The sequence below is a fragment of the Microcaecilia unicolor genome, chromosome 6, assembly GCF_901765095.1.
Source record: "Microcaecilia unicolor chromosome 6, aMicUni1.1, whole genome shotgun sequence".
NCBI classification, from domain to species: Eukaryota; Metazoa; Chordata; class Amphibia; order Gymnophiona; family Siphonopidae; genus Microcaecilia; species Microcaecilia unicolor.
In genome coordinates this window covers 293,366,273-293,388,805 of record NC_044036.1, presented here as the reverse complement: position 1 = coordinate 293,388,805, position 22,533 = coordinate 293,366,273, and the positions used below count along the sequence as shown (strand labels likewise).

The 22,533-nt window shown below is 44.8% G+C and overlaps 1 protein-coding gene across 5 annotated transcripts in view; it reads right to left on the bottom strand.

The window, feature by feature from the left end:
* The window catches only part of LOC115473161 (kynurenine--oxoglutarate transaminase 1-like), a 108,772-nt gene extending 87,133 nt beyond the window's left edge, over positions 1-21,639 (bottom strand). Inside the window, exons 1-2 of one of the 5 annotated variants that reach the window (XM_030207890.1) lie at positions 21,621-21,639; positions 647-705 (exon numbers count right to left, since the gene is read on the bottom strand). In XM_030207890.1, the coding sequence (XP_030063750.1) occupies positions 647-699 (53 nt within the window). In that variant the 5' untranslated portion in view covers positions 700-705; positions 21,621-21,639. Of the gene's footprint in view, positions 1-646; positions 715-1,382; positions 1,422-8,251; positions 8,261-20,408; positions 20,428-21,620 lie in introns of those variants that run through there. The other 4 variants (XM_030207891.1, XM_030207888.1, XM_030207889.1 and 1 more) reach the window with 4 other exon arrangements.
* Positions 21,640-22,533: the final 894 nt, after the last annotated feature.

Genomic DNA, 22,533 nt, shown 5'->3' with positions numbered 1-22,533 from the left:
TTGGGTCTCAACCACCTCTGGGCGAGTCTCCCGCTCTCAAAGTGTTCCCCAGCGATTTCTACATCACTGGGGCCACACTCCCAGTGGTCCCACAGTTCCTAGAAATCACTCACAGACCCAACACACAAACCACCAGGATTCTTAGTCCAGGCAAGTAAAGGCAATAAAATACAAATGTTTATCGTCATGAAAAATTATAATAATGAACAGAAAAGGTGCAATCAAGAAACAATAGATAACTGAAATATGGATCAATTATAATACTATCTAAACATACACAATCATAATGTAACATATATTGCATATGGGTTTAACCATAGAACGGTGTGAAACTGATATTACATTAGGATGGGAAAACTGTAAAAAGATTCCAAAAGTAGCCATTGCTGCTTTTACTGTAAGTTTAATTATTTACTGTAAATTTAATTATGAACACCTGAAATTTCTAGCTGCATCTTAGAACAGGAATTATTCCATAAGTGCTATATATTAGGATAGTAGTAGCACTCCTTATACTCCCTTATGCCTCAAATAAGCTCCATCTTCTCAGATACAGAGGGGAGAGAAGGGTAACTTCCTTTTGTTGCTTTCTGTCACCCATCTTTTTCCCTGGTACCCTCAGCTCCCTCCGCTAGATAAGACTTACCAGATATTCTTGTCAACTCCTTGCAGCCGTTGAGCTTGTATATGCCGGGACATTTCCACCTGCAAAGAAAGCAGAGTGCTAAGACTCTTTAAGGAGAAAAGTATAAAGTGAGCACTTTTTCCTGGTCAACAATATAAGAATTGCCAGAAGTACCATACTGGGTCAGACCAAAGGTCTATCCGGCCCAGCATTCTGTTTCCAACAATGGTCAATCTAGGTCACAAGTATCTGGCAGGATCCCAAAATGTAACAAGATTCCATGCAGCTTACCCCCAGGATAAGCAGTGGCTTTTACCTTAGGAGTTAATGTATTTTTTTCTCCAGTTATTTGCCAAAACCTCTTTGAGCTACTCTGGTTTTCTATCACATCCTCTGTCAACGAGTTTAGAGCTTAACTATCTATTCAGTGAAAATATTTTGTCACACAACAGAAATGACAAAGAGTTTGAATAAAATACTGAAAAAGAACAGGGAAAAGGGAACTCCAGTAAGACCCGTTTTCTCCTCATATATGCCACTAAATCCAGGCCCTCTTGTAGCTCTCTGCATCTCTCTGCCATATTGGTGTTTGAGTAGTATAGAGGGACCCCTAATAAACAACATAAATGGGAAAAGACCTTCAGTACATTAGGCTCATCGACATACAATTTTGTACACAACTCTTGGTTCTCCCTCCCTCCGCTATTCTTTAGCATCCCTTCTAACCTTGGGAACCTAGATCAGGTACAAAACTTACATCTTCTTAGTAGTTTACACAAAGTTTTAATCGCCAGGTCCCCAAGCTGATCGTAGTTCGTCCCTACAACGAGGGGCAAAGTGTAATGAGCAGCACTAAAAGCAAGGGTAATGTTCACCTAAAGGAGCCAACTCCACCTACTGCACTTTGCAACAAAGTTACAATCCAACACTCTGATTCTGTTTGGTTTACTAGATTTGGAGCTAATCTTCAACAAGAAGATATCGATACATTTTCCCCAGTGGCTATATATATTCAGCAGTGGCACTTACATGTTTAAACTGTATACCAACCTCTTATCTGTAAAACGTTCTATTTGTGTGGCAGCACTTATAAACATATAACACTGCCATTTTCCATATAGTTTTTCGCTCTGTCCCTGGCCTGCCCCAATTCCTGCACAATTTAACTTAATAGAGATGTATACAGCCATATTTGATATATTATCCAGGCCATTAAATTGAAAGCAAAACAGTTCCTAACACACAGCCACTTGTGAATATTAGTCCCCTTGATTTTCAAGTTTTCTATTAGCAATTTGCAGGGTCTTAAGGAACGCTGTGCTCTCAAAACAGATTAGTTTCCTATCTACTTCTACTCTTTCTCCTTCAATATCCTCTTCCATTTTCACCATCAACTACCTCCTATATCTTGAATACTTTCCTCACTCACATTACACCTTATTCTGCACTCTCTGTTCCTCTCTGAGTTGCAGAGAAAGACCAGTATTGTATGTCCAGGAGAGGAACTCATGAAACCAGCTGACTGGAGAGGGACCCTGCAAACTGTATTTGTGTTACAAGTTGCACAAGGACTGTAGAAAATGATATTATTCACTCTTTATTTAGAAATTCATTTTACCCCCAAAATGGGCTGCCATCTCCTACAATAAAGTCAGCATCCAACCTCCCTTTCCTTCCACAATGTTCACCATAATGTGGGTGGGTTTCTCTGCTTTCCATCCACCTCTTTCTCTAGGTCCACACCAAGGCATGCCTGCCACCAGCAACAGAATGTGATCTGTCACTGCCTACAGTTCACAATGGGGCTCATTTTCAAAACAATTAGACTTACAAAGTTCCACAGGTTACAATGTCATTCATAAGAGATTCTTTCTAAATGTTTTAGTTTTCAACATTTTTATTGATGACAATCAGAGTTAGAACATATTCCACATCTGGCCTTAATAACATGGCCACAACATAACATACTTAACAAAAGGCTAGTGCTTAAGTCTGTCATCAATTTTTTTCTTTTTCCCTTTTCATCCCCCCCCCCCCACACCCTCCCCCCCTCCCCTCCGCCCCTCCCTCTCGTGCCCCAGGGCTTGGACTCTGATAGTCCTAGGGCACCCCCCCCCTCCCCCCCTAGTGAAAGCCATATATATATCGTTTGGACGCTCTCTGGGATTCCTTATATTATCCTCTTACCCTTTATTCAGAAGCAAGCCTTCGCCCCCTTAGAACTCAATGTCTGTAAATAGGGGCCCCCAAATCTGTGTGAACCGTGCTAAGCTCTTCGGGGACCCCTTAGCCCCCCTGGCTTCCCAAGTAGCCAACAAATGTACTTGATTTCTCCAATGCCAGTAGGCTGCACCTCCGGTACCGTCCAGTATTGTAAAATGCTTTTCTGGGCCACCAAGCACATTTTTACGGCTCCGGATCCGAAGCTGTCTTGGAGCACCTACCAAATGCCCCTTGCGTGTTCAGCACAAAGTGTTCCCAGGATCCTATCACAGGGTCCCCAATATTGAGTTAAGAATTTAGTAATCTCCCCCCAGAAAGCCTTCACTCCGGGGCATGCCCAGAAGGCATGATATAATGTGTGTGGGTAATGGCCGCACTTAACACATGTGGCCCCTTGCAGAAAATCTACATGAGCCAGTTGTTGACCCGAACATATAGGCCCGTAGAACAACTCTATACCCACTTTCCCGGAGTCTCTCGTCCTGGGTGATGGCTGGGATTCCCTGCAATGTGAGACCCACATTCCATCCCGTTAATGTGTCCCCGATTCCTGTTCCCATTTTTGCTTGATTTCTGTAAAGTTTTTAGGGGGCTTGCGCCTAAGCAAAGCTCTATAGAGCGCTGACACTGACAGTCCCGTGGCTTCCATTTCGCCGAAAAATCTTGTAGTTTGCTTCCCAATCGTTGCCGTAGCAGGTCTGGATCTAATGCTGAAAATGTAATTGCTTAACTTGGACATACGCAAACCTAGCCCCCCAAGCCACCCCGATCCGAGACTGTAGTTCCTCGTACCCTATTAAATTCCCCTCTTCACTTAATAGGTGTTCAATCTTGGTTATTCCCATCCGCTCCCACTCCAAGAACGTTGGGTTATCTAGGCCTGGTAGGAAAGCTGGATTCCCCCTGAGAGTCAGCTGATCTGAAGTCGAGGGACTCCCCCCCACTGCCTGTGTTAGTCCCTTCCATGCCTCTCGGATGGACTGTAGCATCACACTTTTCCTCAGGCAAAGTGGGAGTTGCTTACGGTGCAAGATGTAATAACGAAAAAGGTTCATATGGAGCAAAGAATTCCACTTTCCATTTTTATGGGGGTGTAATGCAAGTTTGTGTGAACCAGTCCCTAAGTGTCGGGCCAGGCAAGCCTGATTATATAAAGACAAATCCGGTATCCCCCATACCACCCCGTCTCCATCCTCCTATCATGTATTTATATCGCAGTTTAGGTTTCTTCCCCGCCCAGCAGAATTTACTGAAAGACTTATGTATATTTTTCAAGTCTTTGCTTGTCAGTCGAATTGGTAATGTCTGTAACAGATACAGCCATTGTGGAAGAGGACCATCTGTATCAGATTCACCCTTCCCCTCAGCGATAGTGGAAGAGGGCCCCACTTCTCCAGCTGCTTCTTAGTACCCTCCATAAAAGCCGTATAATTTATAACATGCAACTTCCTCAAGTCCAGGGTCAGCCTAATTCCCAGATATTTAAACGCTTCCTCCGCCCAACTCAAGGGAAAGTCTCCCACCCATCTTGCGCTTCACTTCGCGGATGATGCTAGTGCCTCTGATTTAGTTAGATTTAAACGTAGGCCTGCAAATCACCATATTCCTTTATAATTTCCATTAAGGCCACAAAAGAGGCCTGTGGATCTGTTAACAGTACCCAGTTAGATCATCCGCAAAAGCCGCTATTTTAAATTGAGACGACCCTACCTCTATCCCCTTACCGATGGTATATCTATAATATCCCGAATCAGTGGGTCTAGAGTCAGTACAAATAAAAGGGGGGACAGCGGACATCCTTGTCTCGTTCCCCTGAATATCGGAAAGGTCTTGATTCCATCCCATTTACCAAAATCCTGGCCTGAGGGGAATGGTATAGGGCCCGTATCGCTGACATAAACCGCCCGGTAAAGCCATATGCCTCAAGTGTGGCAAACAGGAAATCCCAATGGACCCTGTCGAACGCCTTTTCAGCGTCGAAGCTTATAAGTAAGGACGGTGTCCCTTTCCTACCCCTTGTCTCCAATGCTGTTAAGATTTCCTTAGGTTTTTTGCCACTGTTCGCCCCTCCACGAAACCCACCTGCGTCTCATGTACCAGCTCGGCAACACCCTTGCCATACGGTTAGCCATGAGCTTAGCCAGTATTTTAGCCTCTACATTTACGCAGAGAGATGGCCGGTACGATCCTGGTTGCTCTGGGTCTTACCTGTTTTTGGCAGCACCAATCTGCGCCAACGCCAAATGAGGCGGCAGTTCCTCCTTGTCGATTATTCTGTTAAAATACTGAGTCAGGGTTGGTATATGTCCTCCCCATCATTTTATAAAATTCTATCCGTAATCCCGTCCGGGACCGGGCGCTTGAGTAATGGCTCCTCGCCTATTACCACCGCTACCTCTTCCTCCGCACAGGACGATTTAACTCCTGCACATCTTGCTATCTCAGGGAGGGCAATAAGATTGTTCAGATAATTAATCCCTTGGAGCCCCTGGTCCAAAGGGCGATCATACAACCTGCCTATTAAACCCAAGGAAAACCTCACAAATAGCCTCATCTGTCCGCACTTCCCTCCTTGACCATCTTTAAACTGGAGCACCCTACCTCCCCCCCCCTTTTGGGCGCGCCAATCTGGCCAATAAGCGACCTGTCTTATTTCCATACTTGTACAGCTGGTATTTATAATAGGTTAAGGATTTGGTGGCTCTTTGGTGTAACAGCTCATTGAGTGCCACTTGTAATTCCAGTAGTCGCATTCTATGCTCCCTCTTATGCGTTCGACCAAACAGTTGCCTGGCCCTACACATCTGGGTGCTTAATCTCAGTATTTCCCTGTTCCGCGCTGATGCTGCGCGTAATGTGTGTAGCTAATACTTCCCCACGGAGCACCGCTTTCGCGGCATCCCAGAACAATACCGGACTATCCCTATGTTCCCTATTTGATGACTCATTATACCGCCAGCACTCCCTAAGCTTCTCTCTCAACCCCACATCTCTATACATCTCCACTGGGAATCTCCACGAACCATGTCTATGAGCCCTGGGTCCCATCTCCCAGTCCATGCTCACCCAGGCATGATCTGAGATTGTATAAGGTCCAATTTCCGTTTTAGTTATTTTGCCAAATAAATCTTGTGAAGTAGGATGTAATCGATTCGTGCCTGGGTGTCATGTGCACGGGAGAGGTGCGTATAGTCCCGTTCCATGGGGTGCAGAGTTCGCCAGATATCAATCAAATCTAATAGGTTCCCCAATCTTTTTAAGCCTTTGTTTGATGCCCCCAAGTCGCTGCGAGCCCCTTGAGAACAATCAAGCTGGGGGTCCCACACCGTATTAAAGTCTCCGCCCACTACTACCGGTACTCCTGGGTGATCGCTAGGTGTCCCATTACCTCTTGATAAAACTTCTTATCGTATTGGTTGGGGGCATAAATATTCCCGAGTAAGATTTTTTGACCCTTGCTCTCCATTTCCACCACTACATATCTCCCCCCCTGATCCACATATATGGGTTTGATCGCTGCTGCTACCCCCTTACGAATTAACACCGCCACCCCCTTTTCTTCCCTTGGGCCGCCGCTGCCACGCATTCCCACCCACCCACGTTTTTAATTTAGCATGTTCCGCCTGACTGAGATGGGTTTCTTGTAATAGAGCTATATCAACCTTATGCCTCTGTAAATGCTGTAAAATTTTTGTTCTTTTTATTGGGGAGTTAATGCCTCCCACATTCCATGTTACCAACTTTACCATATGTGTGATGTTTGAGACACTCAAATATATCATCCCTATAACGAGACTCGAGCAGGCGTCCCAGCCTCCGCCCCCCCCAAGCCCACGTTCGTCTTCCCAGATATAGTCCACTTGCCTCTTAGCCTTCTGCAGATTTGTTTGCCCCCTTAAACGTCCGTCTTCATATCGTGTTAAATCTTGATAAACTCCACTATTCCCCGGACTCCCCTTCCCCCTCCCTCCCCCCCTCCCCCCACCCCCTTTCTGTACCCTACCCCCCAGTTCCCTTGCTCCCTGTGTGGGAACCATCACGTGTAGACACCCCCTCCCCCCCTTCCCATTTTCTCAGATTCCCCCATAGGCTCCTAACTTCCCCCTCCAATTTTATATCCCTATTCCTCATCACATCCCCCAACCGTAATCAGTTTTTATCCCTCTTATACAACAAAACATTGTCAACTGATCAACACTTAAACATTAATGCTTCCAAAACCCATCATTAACTCATTATCCCCATTTCGTGGCTTACACTTCCCAAACCTATGCATTCAGGTCACTGTCCTCCATTTTGATTGTAGTTCCTGCCAGCACGTGTTCCACCCTCCATTCAGGTCTCCGCGCCTTCTTCTGCTTTATCCGCAAGCTCTGTTTCTAGTTGGGTCACAAAGTCCTTCGCCTCCTCAGCTGACCCAAATGACCTTGTTGTCCCCTTATATGTTACCCTCAGAGTAGCCGGATCGTTAAAGTAAACCGCACCTTCATGGCATACAGTTTAGTACACAGGCTTGAAAACGCTCTCCTCTTCCCTGAGACTCCAGCTGAATAGTCTTGAAAACACAGGACTTTTTTATTTTCATATGTTAGGGCACCCTCGGATCTTGAGGCCTGAAGGATATATTGCTTGTGTGCAAAGTTCACACTTTCATTATAATCACTCGCGATCTGGAGCCCTCTGCCTGGCGGGGACCTATGCGATGTGCTCTCTCTATTCTGAGGGGCCCATACTGGCTGGAAAATCAATTTTGTCTGTCAGCCATTGTTCCATCGTCATTGCCAGATCTTTTCCCCCCAGGGCCTCTGGGATTCCCCACCAAGCGCAAGTTATTTCTCCTGGATCGATTCTCCAGGTCTTCTACTTTTGCTCCAGGTCCAACAGCCTTTCTTGAGGCTTTTCTGCTCTCCCTCCACTTCGTTACTCTGTCCTCCACCTGGCTGGTCTGGTCTGAATTGCCACACACTCTCGGGTCAAGTCATCCATGTGCGCCTGCAGCCTCTCCAGTTTTGTATCTAGCGGTTGTCAGCCGCCTCTCCAACATCTCCTCCAACACCGCGGTCATCTCCGAGGTTATCTCCGCGACACACGCGGAGGCAAACAGAAGAACCGGCGCTTTGCATCGGAGACGCCATCTTGGCTTCCGCCGGTTATTTCTGAGCTTTCTCTTTTTGCGCCGCTTTCGATGCCATTTCGTGGCTACCCGCTTCTCCCGCTTGACTGCACGGCGTTCCGCTCGTTGCCCGCTTTCAAATTATTGGTTTTGGGGTTTTTTATGTTCGGTTCGATGCGCATGGGGAGAGTTCAGGGGCCGGAGAGTTCTTTACATGCGACCTCTCTCCGGCATGGCGTCACGTGATCCCCCCTTTCTAAATGTTTTAAGCAAAGACAAGTATACCATACCTTCTGGAACAACCTGACAGCTGTTATCTTCTGCTGCCACTCTCAGAAAATGACGATTCAGACTCAATCCTATTCTAACTAGACTAACACAAGCTAGTGCTCCAGTAGATCACCTTAATCCTTCAAAAGAGAAAAACAAGAGGAGGATATGATAATCTTTAGCTCTCATGCTAAAAACCCAAGAAAACCTCATCCTTACATTGGAGGGAGAGACTGCAGGAGGGACAGAGGAGACTGGATTGGGGGTTGGGGTGGAGGAAGATATGCTGGACTGCTATAAATGCAGACTTTTAATATCAAAACTAAAAAAATAATAATAATAATGGGGGGCAGGGGGTGGCTTGGTGAAGGTTTGCCTAGGGCATCAGATACCCTTAGGTCAGCCCTAGATTCTACAGCCTGTTATCAGTACTGGCTCATGGATTATTAAATTCAAGTACAGAAGGTATTTTCCTCTCCCCAGAGGGATTGCATTCTTAGTTTGTACCTGAGCAATGGAGTCATGTCAAGTGTGTTCGATCTAGTAGACCATACAACACTGATGACCCTGCTCGATTATATGGGAGTCAGTGGCTGCACAGTTCAACGGCTTCCTAAACACTAGATCCTACGTTATAAAGATATCCAACCAGCTATCACCCTCCTGGATCTCCAAATGTGGGGTACCACAGGGCTCACCAATATCACCAACACTGTTCAATGTATTGATGGCTCTACTCGGAAAGGGTTTTAACCCATTCATTTACGCAGATGATGTACCATTTACATACCTTTCAACAATAATATCACAGATATAATTAAAGCCAAAACAGGTCTGCTGGACCTTATTGAAAACTGGCCAGAAACTTTCAAACTCAAATTAAATAGAGACAAAACCAAATTCCTAGTTCTGTCAAGCCCGCATAACCCCACAGCCCACCAAAACGTCACAATAAACCACCAAACATACCAAATTTATTTATTTGTATCCCACATTTTCCCACCAATTTGCAGGCTCAATGTGGCTTACAATTGCTGTAATGGCGGTTGCCATTACCGGATAGCAGAATTACAAAAGGCGTTGCATCAAGGTGCATACATACATGGTAAAGAAGAATACGTTATGGTGGTGCATATTGGTTCCTAAGTGATAGATTGGATTGTAACATACATTAGGTCATCGACTATACTTAAACACAGTTAAAAATACTGGGAATCATTCTTGACAAACACTTGACAGCCAAATAGCAGTAACAACAAAATGCTTCAGAACACTACAGAAAATGAGAAAGATCACTTTCCTAGACAATCATTCTGAATAGTAGTACAATCGACGATACTTTCACAACTAGATTACTGCAATGTAGATTACTGCAATGCAGTATACGTTAGTTGCAAGGAAAGCACACTGAAATCACTGCAAACCATCCAAAACACGGCAGCAAGGCTAATTTTCAAGCAGTCGAAATATGAAACAGCTACCCCACTACTCGAAACACTGTACTGGCTGCCAATCACAGCAACACTGATCTTCAAAGCGAGCACCATCATCTAAAAATATTATGGTTTGTCTCCAGAATACACGATAAGACTTGGTAGAACTGCAACCCCAGAAACCAGAAGCTACCTACTTCTTCACCTACCCAACTGTAGAAACATAACATACAAATCTATGTGCATGGCCAGATTTAGCTACCTGGGCTCCAAACAGTGGAACTCAATATCAAAGATCACAAGAAGAATCACAAACTATCTTCAGTTTAGGAAAGAACTAAAAACATACCTCTTTAAAAAAATTCTACAACAAGGGGGGAGGGTAAGGGAAAGTCAACTACGGATGTGGAATAGTAACAACACGGAGAATGTTTAGTTAACATGCTTTGGATGGGGGAACAAATAAATTGAGGGTTGGGGGGGAGAAGGAATCCTGGGGGAGTGGGAATAAAAACAAAAAAATTATTGAGTTGTTGAATTGTATTTGGCTGGTGTGAACTAATCTAAAGCTCATATTTGTCTCTTCTAAATGGTATAAGCTGTTTGCACTGTGTTATTTTGATCTCAATAAAAAACGTTGAAACATAAAAAATTCTACAACAAATAACCCACCTATCGATGTCCATTCCAATTACTAATCATAAACTATCCTATAAATCCCGACCAAAGGTAAACTGTAAGCACCACCAAAAGTCTCAACTGAACTACAGTGGGGGAAATAAGTATTTGATCCCTTGCTGATTTTGTAAGTTTGCCCACTGACAAAGACATGAGCAGCCCATAATTGAAGGGTAGGTTATTGGTAACAGTGAGAGATAGCACATCACAAAAATCCGGAAAATCACATTGTGGAAAGTATATGAATTTATTTGCATTCTGCAGAGGGAAATAAGTATTTGATCCCCCACCAACCAGTAAGAGATCTGGCCCCTACAGACCAGGTAGATGCTCCAAATCAACTCGTTACCTGCATGACAGACAGCTGTCGGCAATGGTCACCTGTATGAAAGACACCTGTCCACAGACTCAGTGAATCAGTCAGACTCTAACCTCTACAAAATGGCCAAGAGCAAGGAGCTGTCTAAGGATGTCAGGGACAAGATCATACACCTGCACAAGGCTGGAATGGGCTACAAAACCATCAGTAAGACGCTGGGCAAGAAGGAGACAACTGTTGGTGCCATAGTAAGAAAATGGAAGAAGTACAAAATGACTGTCAATCGACAAAGATCTGGGGCTCCACGCAAAATCTCACCTCGTGGGGTATCCTTGATCATGAGGAAGGTTAGAAATCAGCCTACAACTACAAGGGGGGAACTTGTCAATGATCTCAAGGCAGCTGGGACCACTGTCACCACGAAAACAATTGGTAACACATTACGACATAACGGATTGCAATCCTGCAGTGCCCGCAAGGTCCCCCTGCTCCGGAAGGCACATGTGACGGCCCGTCTGAAGTTTGCCAGTGAACACCTGGATGATGCCAAGAGTGATTGGGAGAAGGTGCTGTGGTCAGATGAGACAAAAATTGAGCTCTTTGGCATGAACTCAACTCGCCGTGTTTGGAGGAAGAGAAATGCTGCCTATGACCCAAAGAACACCGTCCCCACTGTCAAGCATGGAGGTGGAAATGTTATGTTTTGGGGGTGTTTCTCTGCTAAGGGCACAGGACTACTTCACCGCATCAATGGGAGAATGGATGGGGCCATGTACCGTACAATTCTGAGTGACAACCTCCTTCCCTCCGCCAGGGCCTTAAAAATGGGTCGTGGCTGGGTCTTCCAGCACGACAATGACCCAAAACATACAGCCAAGGCAACAAAGGAGTGGCTCAGGAAGAAGCACATTAGGGTCATGGAGTGGCCTAGCCAGTCACCAGACCTTAATCCCATTGAAAACTTATGGAGGGAGCTGAAGCTGCGAGTTGCCAAGCGACAGCCCAGAACTCTTAATGATTTAGAGATGATCTGCAAAGAGGAGTGGACCAAAATTCCTCCTGACATGTGTGCAAACCTCATCATCAACTACAGAAGACGTCTGACCGCTGTGCTTGCCAACAAGGGTTTTGCCACCAAGTATTAGGTCTTGTTTGCCAGAGGGATTAAATACTTATTTCCCTCTGCAGAATGCAAAAAATTCATATACTTTCCACAATGTGATTTTCCGGATTTAATTTGTGATGTGCTATCTCTCACTGTTACCAATAACCTACCCTTCAATTATGGGCTGCTCATGTCTTTGTCAGTGGGCAAACTTACAAAATCAGCAAGGGATCAAATACTTATTTCCCCCACTGTATATAATGTAAAAGCAATACTGCTACTGTAAATCAGAATGTAATTTGTAAGCCACTTTAAACCGAAACTTGTTTTTGGGTAACAGTGGGTTACAAGAACTTCCCTTATTCTCAGCCCTAACCACTAGCCCCCCCCCCCCCCCCCCCACACACACACACACACACCATTGCATGCATTAGTTATAGAATACCAACACTTACATATGTAAAATGTGTACTCATGCACAGTGAAATGTGAGATGCAACCAACTAGACCACCCTCTCCTAAAAATAAAGGTATTAATCCAGAAATGATTTGTGTGGATAGCCACCCTACACAGACAGTTCAAAAGCAGGTACATGAAAGCAGGCAATAACACTTTAACCTGGTATTATTATGCCAACTATTTGGTTACATACAGTCTCCTCATGGGCTAGTGTTTCCAAATTGCTTAGTTTTGCAGATGATATGACTGGACCAGGTTCCATGAAGGAGATTTTAGGCCAGTCATATTTCTAACAAGCCAATCTGATACATCATGAGTTCAGTGGGTAGAATCAGGGACTACAAATATCACACTGCATTATTCTGTGAGTTCTAAACTAGGATTGGGTAGACTAGCACCTATACCATGAAAGGAATGAATCAGAGTACACTGGATACTGTCTCAGCTAGCGCTCTTATTATTTGTATTATGCCAAAGCCAACTTGTTTCTGGAGTCACCTCACTGTGATCTTCCTCAAGGCATTGAAGAAGAATCCTCGCATGGACTTTGGAGAACTAAATTTTTTTGAATGTGTTACCATGAGGCATATTTTCAAAGCACTTAGACTTACGTTACATAGGAACCTATCGAACTCTGTAAGTGCTTTGAAAATAAGCCCCTATACTACCTACCACCTTATTGAGTTGAATAGTGTTAAAATCACTTATATGAACTGTGCTTGTATATTAGATGTCCAGAAGACTTGTATCTTAACATAGATAAGAATGTCAGTTATAAAACATACCTTCCACCATTTGTGACTGCTAAAACCTCTGCCATCTGTACAGATCAAGTGACTTGAATACAATAGCTATCAATTGGGCAGACTTATTCAGTCTGTGCCCTGAAGAGCACAGGTACAAATCAAAGTAGGGTATACACAAAAGTAGCACATATGAGTTTATCTTGTTGGGCAGACTGGATGGACCGTGCAGGTCTTTTTCTGCCGTCATCTATTATGTTACTATGTAATTCTTCATTATTTCAACAGTTATTGTAAAACTTTATAATGTTGTTCCCAGAGTACAAATGATACCAATGCAGGTCCTTTGGTGGCAAGCTTGAAACCCTGAGACCATATATCAAAGGTACACTGAAAAGCCTACCTTGGCCCCTAATATCTTTTGTTTTTCACTTTAAAATATGGATAGTAGTCTTTAAAGCTTTCCACAAAATTGGGACCCTCTGCCTGTCAAAGAAACACCACATTTAAGACCTTTTCAGGAAATCTTGCTTAAATTAAGAGCATCCAGTGAAACTAAAGGTTTTTGGTGTCTAAACAGATTCTTTTCATTATAGGTCCCAGTTTACTGGCAAAAATCAATGCTTTAGATAATTACTAGTTCTTTAGAGGAAAAAAAAAAAAAAAAGAAAGCAAAAATCTATTTTTGTCAGCATGTCATCAGTGAAAGGGTAATATGCCCTCCTACTAGCAGACGGGGAGACAGAGCTACTACAGGCTTTAATATATTACTCCCTGTGAAATCCTGCCCCTCTTCAGTAGTTCTATTGACAAAGCTAAGATAAAGGTAAGCAAACAGAGCCCCCTGCTACGAAAGGAAAACAAGGCACAACCAGTACACAAATAAATTGTCTGCCTGGAAGTTAGCCTGGGACCAGGTCACAGAATGCCATGAACTGCAGGGGCACCTTGCACTAGTGCAGCAAACCCCGCTTCTACCTCCTTTGTTTCCACGTTTGTGCGTAGCATGTATTTTTTTGTGTGTGTGTATGAATCTCTTCTTGTCTCATTCATCTTATTAGTCATATAGAGAGATCCCCCTAGCATCCAGATTCCACCATGGGGAAACAGCCGGACCCCCACAAACAGGATTAGACTCAGAATCAGGAAGGTTTGGGAATGGTCTGGAGAAACTAAAGGAAAGAAAATTAGCAGGCAAGATCTAATTTCTCCTTCCTTAGTATATGCTCCAGACCATTCCCAATAAGTGGGAAGTTCCAGAGCAGTACCCAACGAGGGTGGGAAACAGACAAACCCTGAGTCAACACTGTAGCCCCAAAGTCTGCCTCCCGATGTGCATGCACATCCAACCTGTAATGCTTCACAAAAGAAAGCAAATATCTGGAATCGGAACAAATGAACGCTCTACCCACAATGTGGACTGAGTCCAAATAGAATGTGATGTCAATCGCACTGGAGTCCGCTTACCAGTGGCAAGAAAAAATGGCTTCCTTGAACCAGCAAGCCAGTGTTGCTTTAGAAGCAGCCTCACCTCGCCACTGTACGGCAAACAAGACAAATAGACAATCCAACCTACAAAACTCCTTAGTGCGGTGCAGATACTGTAACAGCACAGCTCAAAGGTACCCTTCTGCTGTCCGTTTTTTTTTTCCTGTACAAACACAAGCTGTTCCAAGTCTGCCCAGGGAAGCCTTAAGAGCCCCCTCAAAGGGGAAAGGAGGCCAAGGCAGTCACACCCCAGAGGCCGGATAGGAGGGGAGGGACCCGCTGCATGGACCTCCTGGGCCTAAAAGGACCAGGGCTCACAGATAGGCACCAAGAACACAGTTGCTTTTTTTTTTGTTTGTTTTTTTAAGAAATACAGAAAAGTGTTCAGCTGGTTTGTTGTTCAAAGAGGACCTACACAAAACCCCAATGGGCCCCAAGGGCCAGCACTGCACAGACCTACTGACTATCTGCTGAGAAGACTGAGAAGTACTGAAGGGGGGGGGGGCAGGCTTGCACAGGGAGTAATATGTGAGCCTTTAGTAGTTCTCAGTCTCCCCTATCTGTTGGTAGGACAGCAAATTAGCAGGACATGTTTATCCACTCCTACCCTAGCCAAGATAATGTTCAAGCATCTTTCTGACCTCATTTCCAAGTCTCTTTAACTAGTTCCTTTTTCTTACTCTATCTTATCTATCTATATGTTCCTTCTTTGCTTACACCCTATGCTGTATATTAAAATGTTTGTGTGGGCATTGTAATGTAGCATACTATGCCATACTTTGCATTGTTGTTTGAATATCTTTACTGCTGTAACTATTACTTATGTTTGACTTCTTCTTGCTGTACACCACCTTGAGAGAATTCCTTCAAAACGGCAGTAAATAAATCCTAATAAATATTATCCACTTGTTAGGAATGGCCTGGAGCAGACGCTAAGGAATATATATAATTTGCTCCACATAGTAGTCCACCTTTATCCCATTAATATTTATAAACATTATTAAATTGCATTCTGTAATAATTTGCCAATAATTTGGAGGAAGAGTGGCCTAGTGGTTAGAGCACTGGTCTTGTAATCCAGAGGTGGATGGTTCAAATCCCACTGCTGCTCCTTGTGATCTTGGGCAAGTCACAACCCTCCATTGCCTCAGGTACAAACTTAGATTGTGAGCCCTCCTGGGACAGAGAAATATCCAGTGTACTTGAATGTAACTCACCTTGAGCTACTACTGAAAAGGTGTGAGCAAATCTAAATAAAATATGCAATGTATTAAAATATTTTCTGTACTTTGTTTAGAGATTTGAATGTGAGGGAGAGGACGCAGAGACCAATAGCGTAAAAACATAACATGAGTTTAAAGCTTGGGATCTCCTAGAGTATAATAGGAAAAAGCTGTGATTCGCTTCTTCCATTCTTTGGCCCATTCTCTGTAGCTATCAACCACTGTGACACAAATAGTAGTATTCCTCCTACTGTAAGGAAATCAGATTTTAAATTCTTTCTAATCTATAGGACACAAACTTGCTCTGAAGAAAGGTAGAGATAGGCTGGTGTAAGGCATGTCACTGGTGTCAGGAGTGCTGGAAGTCAAAATTATTGCTGGACATAAACCAGCTTGACAATATTAAACCAGCTTCTGACCTCTGATAAACTCTCCCCCTCCCCTTCAGGAACCACTGAGGATGGCACCAAATGGTGGTCAGAGGCCTGATAGCCCTTTGGTTTCTCAATTACTCTTGAACATACCTTTTGTTCCATCTGGGAGCAGGGCTTGAGAGCAACCAAGGCCAGACATAGAGGCTCCATCACTAGGGATTTCAAAGAGGGACAACCTATGAAATTTGTCACCTTTCTTCCTGACTTCAGAGAAGCTTTCCTGACTTAAAAATGTAATCTGGAGTTCTGTAAAGGAAATAACTGGGAAGGAGAGAAGTTATTTGATCTTTCTGCTCCTGTTCCCTCTCAGTTCTTATTAGGTATAAAGCAGAGCTCAGAGTCAGGGCACTACAGGGGCACTTCTTGCTCTGTCTCTCGGCAGCAGAGCACAGGCCTTTGTTTCTTCTTTTCTTTCTCTGCACACCTCCATCTTTAGCCACCAGAGCACCTGGCTCTGCTCCCTCCATTCTCAGACGGCCCTATTCCAAGGTTTCTTTCTTCCTCTGAACAAACATCCTATCCTTTTTTTCTCTCCCTAAACACACACAGATACAGCCCTGTACCAGTTACCTGTACTAAGTGCTGTGAGCCAATGCATATATGAAAATATAATATACTTTATAATCCGTGTGGATTGCGTATTCTTTGGGAACCCACTGCCTCTGTGAAGTGGACCCCGGGACCATAGGCGGTCGGGTGGCCCAACTGTTTGGGGAGGCTAAAGGGGGCGGGGTGGAGCTTAAATCCATAATTGTCTGATAACACACAAAAAATAAATAAAAAAGTCACAATTAATACCTTTTATTAAATTTAGACATTAGATATGTATCATATGTCAAAGAATAAAGTGGTTGCTCAAAGCATATTCTAACCACAATTGCTCAACTGCAAAACACTATGCACAACTTTGTCCAAAAACACACTCAGTACCATAAATATTACACAGGGCAGACCTAATACACCAATATACCACCCATACGAAAAATGCAGACTGTCAACAATATGAAACAAGGGATCATATCATCACAATTCTCATGTAGAGCCACAAACATCCTAATTCATGTTTAATGTGGGATAAAATGTCATACATAAGTAAATAAATATAAACTTTTAATGTTGAGCACCTGATTCTCAAAGTGGACATATTCCAAACACTATAATGAAATAAAATGATCTTTCAAATACTTTTAAAACTTATTTTTAGCACTTTTAAAATTTCAGGGGTCAGTGCAAATCTCTTTGGTATGCAGTGCTCATGTGCAGGAATTCAGCCTAGTTAAATATCTCCTTGGCAACCCAGGACAAGTCCAGCCAACCCCCCTGCTCTGCTCTCCCAGCAGGTAATCAAATTACAACTGGTTACAAAAGGCTAGAGACGGCTTTCACTGTAGCTGCTGCTATTTAAACCCCCCAGAGCAGCGGGACTCGCCAGAGAACTACTACTACTATTTAGCATTTCTATAGAAACAGCTGATCCATCCTGCTGTGGCTGGGGAGGCATAGCCTCCCCAAGCCTTTATACCGGGTGCCTACGCCCGGGACGAACCCTAGACAACGATAGCTGACATCTTGGGTGCTCGTCTCGGTTTCAAAAAGAGGATCTCCAGCTGGGTAAGTAAGACATTGTTTTGCTTTCTGCATGTTTGCATATGTACTTCTAGGCTTGTTAAGGGGGATTGAAAGTTGAAGTAATTTAATGCTGTGTTTGGGGCTGCTCAGAAAAGACTGATAGATCTTCCAACTTTATTGGAAGGGGTACCAAGTGAAACAGTCCCACATTTTTAAACACTACATATCTGTCTTTGGTAATGACTTAATTTTCTGTCACTTTGAACTATTTCTCTATATCCGGCCAGTCTCTGTCTTGGTGAAAAGTCAGCTCTGCCTGACAGGAACCAACAGTTGGCATATCTAATTTAACACCTGCCTTGCTTAATCTATATTCATTCTAAACTGTCTCTCCAGCTCCTCTACTTTATAAAGAGGGCCTTTCCAAATCCAAGAGCTACACAGACCTAGTTCCATGTATATCTATTACGAAACTAGCCAGGCCCCGGTACCAATTAAAGTATTCTTCAGCAGCCTCAACCATGGACGCTTTTGATCTTAAAGAACTAAAAGTTATGGTACAGACTTATTGTAACAAAAAGGGAGGGCTATTTGAAGGGGAATTCCCAGAGGATTCCTGGTATGACATTCAAAAACAAATGGTACACCATTCCCAAGAGTTCAAAAAGAAAACTAATAAACGGAAATGCCTTTTTATACAAGGCCTGTGTAGGGGACTAATTACTTTGAAACAGCAAAATGCAGACCTGACCACTCAGTTAACCAGGGGCCTTGAGGACACACAAGTGTGCATCCCAACCCTAGACAATGATAGCTGACAACTGGCACCACATCAAAAAGCAAGCACTTGTTAACCATCTCCTCCAGATAAGGGTGTGGATATAGCAGAGGTTCCTAGTATACTGTTAACATATGTAAAATGATTTGCCCAAAGGCATAAGGAGTGTTATGTATAATTTTAGGTCCTTATTTATTAACTAGTAAAAAAGGCCCGTTTCTGACACAAATGAAACGGGCGCTAGCAAGGTTTTCCTCGGAGTGTGTATGTTTGGGAGAGTGTATGTGAGAGTGACTGTTTGAGAGTCGGAGTGAAAGTGTGATTGTGTGAGAGAGAGCGTGAGTCTGGGTGTGAGTGTGTTTGTGAGAGAGTGTGTGTGTGAGAATGAGAGTGTGTGCAAGTGTGTATGTGAGACACAGTGTGAGTGAGAGTGTGTGTGTGGGCGAGAGAGAGAGTGTGTGTGAGACACAGATTCTCTGTTTGAGTGAGTGTATGAGACCAAGCGAGTGTGTGAGTGACTGTGTGGCACATAGAGAGTGAATGTGAGACAGAGTGTGTGAGAGTGAGAAAGACATTGTATATGAGAGAGAGAGTGTGAGCCGTGCCCTCCCAATCCATGGCCATCTGTCCCCTGCCCCCTCCATTCATCCTTTTCCAGCAATACCCTCTGTCCGTGAGCCCTGCCCTCCCAATCCATGGCCATCCATGTTTGTCTGTCACCTGCCCCCTCCATTCATCCCTATCCAGCATTTCCCCTCTCTGTTTGAGGCCTGCCCTGCAATCCATATCCATCCATGCCCATCTGTCCCCTCCATTCATCCCTATGCAGCAATTCCCCTCTCCTGAGTCCTGCCCTCCCAATCCATGCCCATCCATGCTCCTCTGTCACCTGGCCCCTCCATTTTTCCCTATCCAGCATTTCCCCTCTCTGCCTGAGGCCTGCCCTGCAATCCATATCCATCCATGCCCATCTGTCCCCTCCATTCATCCCTATGTAGCAATTCCCCTCTCCCTGAGTCCTGCCCTTCCAATCCATGCCCATCCATGCTCCTCTGTCAACTGGCCCCTGCATTTTCCCTATCCAGCATTTCCCCTCTCTGCCTGAGGCCTGCTCTGCAATCCATATCCATCCATGCCCATCTGTCCCCTCCATTCATCCCTATCCAGCAATTCCCCTCTCCCTGAGTCCTGCCCTTCCAATCCATGCCCATCCATGCTCCTCTTGTCACCTGGCCCTTCCATTTTTCCCTATCCAGCATTTCCCCTCTCTGCCTGAGGCCTGCTCTGCAATCCATATCCATCCATGCCCATCTGTCCCCTCCATTCATCCCTATCCAGCAATTCCCCTCTCCCTGAGTCCTGCCCTTCCAATCCATGCCCATCCATGCTCCTCTGTCACCTGGCCCCTCCATTTTTCCCTATCCTGCATTTCCCCTCTCTGCCTGAGGCCTGCTCTGTAATCCATATCCATCCATGCCCATCTGTCCCCTCCATTCATCCCTATCCAGCAATTCCCCTCTCCCTGAGTCCTGCCCTTCCAATCCATGCCCATCCATGCTCATCTGTCACCTGGCCCCTCCATTTTTCCCTATCCAGCATTTCCCCTCTCTGCCTGAGGCCTGCTCTGTAATCCATGCTCCTCTGTCCCCTGCCCCCTCCATTCATCCATTTCCAGTAATTCCCCTCTCTCCCTGTGCCCTGCCCTCCTAATCCATACCCATCCATGCCCTCTGTCCCCTGCCGCCTCCATTCATCCTTTTCCAGCAAATCCCCTCTCGCCCTTCCATGACCCCTCCCCCCTCGCATCCATGCTACGCTCTCTCCCATGTCCCAGCCTGGCCCGCCCTCTTCTTCCCCCCCCCCCCCCCCCTTCGCACCCATGCCCCCCCCCCCACCCCTTCGCATCCATGCCCCCCTTTTTTTTTTTTTAATTCTTTTTAACTTTACCTCCGTGGCGGTTCGTGCAGCGAAGCGTCAGGGAAAGAGGCGGCGCTCCCGACGTCTAGCTTTCCCTTCGCTGTGTTCCGCCTTGTTTTGAAGGCGGAACACAGCGAAGGGAAGGCTAGACGTCGGGAGCGCCGCCTCCTTCCCTGACGTTTCGCTTCCGGATTTGTTTGTTTTGTCGCGAGGGCGGGCCAGAGACGGCTGGCTGGCTTGAAGGCTTCACACCACGAATCCCCGAACCCTTCAGCCTCAGCCTGGGAGTGACGTCAGATGGCTTCAAGGCTTCAAGGCTTCAGGGTTTGAAGCTTCCGGCTTCACAGAACGTTGTCTTCAGAACGTTCACGGTGCGTTTTATTATATTAGATATACATTAACACAATTTAATACATGCTAAATACATGCTCAACCCTTGTTATTCTCAAGAGAAAGTATGCCCATGTTTATATACTGTTAGTAAATGAAGCCATTAAACTGTAAGCCCTCTGGAGACAGGAAAATAATGCAAATCACCTTTACAAATAATGAAAAAGTGTGCGCTAACTAATCGTATTCAGAAGGAGGCAAAGATGTTAAACTATATGGCCAAAAGGATGTAGGAAAAAGAGGAGTTGATGGCTATGGAGGAGGGGCTGACTCCATGGCCCACTTCACCCTTATCTGCTGTCATTCTGTATAATACATGCCTCCAGCTGTGAACTTAGTGGCAGGTACATATTCCAGTATAGCATCTTTTAAGCACTGGTAAGTGGTGCAAGGATCTAAGGCAAATGGCCTTTTTGTTTTTCCAGTCGCTGGTTTATAGCTATAAGCACTTGCTGCTGCTAACACAACATCCCACATGCCCTGGGTTAGGAGCAAGGTTAACGGAGTAGAGGACTGGCCCAGTGGTTAGAGCACCGTTCTTGAAATCCAGAGGTAGCCGGTTCAAACCCCACTGCCCCTCCCTGTGATCTTGAGCAAGTCACCTAACCCTCCGATTGCCTCAGGTACAAACCTAGATTGTGAGCCCGTCTGGGACAGCGAAATATCCAGAGTAACTGAATATAACTCACCTAGAGCTACTACTGAAAAGGTGTGCGCAAAATCTAAATAATAATAAATAAGTATTCTTTGCTTTTTAGGTGGCAGGGCCCCGGGTCAGGTTGCAGACAAGCAGTCAAAGGTCAGTCAGTGCAGAACAGACAAAACAGAGAAAATTTTAGTCTATCTATCTACCTCCTAATCCTCCTCGGAACCCACGAATGTTCCCTTCGGCAGGAAGTGAGGTCAACGGGGAGGAGTCAAACTGGTCGGTCCGGCGTCTCCTCGGCGTAGGCCAAGGAAGTCTATAAACCTCTTTGCTTCGCACCGACCTAACGAGTCTGAAACGTAACTTCCGGGGTGTGGTTCTGTCAGTGGTGCAGTGAGGGGCAGAGCGAAGAGGTGGAAAAGGAGTAGTAGCGGTGGTGGCTTGGATAATGTACGGTAGAGGTGTGGGTCTGCGGCGCAGGTACATTTCTGTGTAAGAAAGGAGCCTGTGTATTAGGGGTTAACATGCGTCGCTAAAGCATTCCTGCATGGAAGGACGGAACCTCGAAGAAAACGTACTTCGGATGATGTTATGTTATGTATTGGAAAATGAGGCCCAGGCTTCACCGATTTCCGTGAGACAAAGCCTAGAGTGTAAAATCCTCCTCTTGGTATGTGATTTGTTGTTCTAGAGCAGGAGCAGAACTTCGGTCATTACCCGAATGCATTGTGTCCACATCCCGAGTAGGGTGTGGAGGGCTGGTGGTGCAAGGCGCTTTCAGTGAGTCATTTCCCACAGCGAAATTTTGATAACTAAATCAGGATTATCCCAACGTCACTTATTCGAAAGCACTCGTAAAACGTATGGATGGAGTCGAGGGGAAGTTTTGCCTCATCAATTTGCTACTTTTTCTAAAGTAATAAACATCTGGATAAAGATGAGCCTGTTGATGTAGATTTTTCAAATATCTTTCGACAAAACCCTCTTCAGAGACTCCTGTGCAAAATTAAAAAATCACGGGATAAGAAAAAATGTTCTGTTATGAATTGCGAACTTGTTAAAAGGGTTAAATAGCCAAGTCGCTCAGTGGAGGAAAGTGAATAGTAGAGGATCTACTGG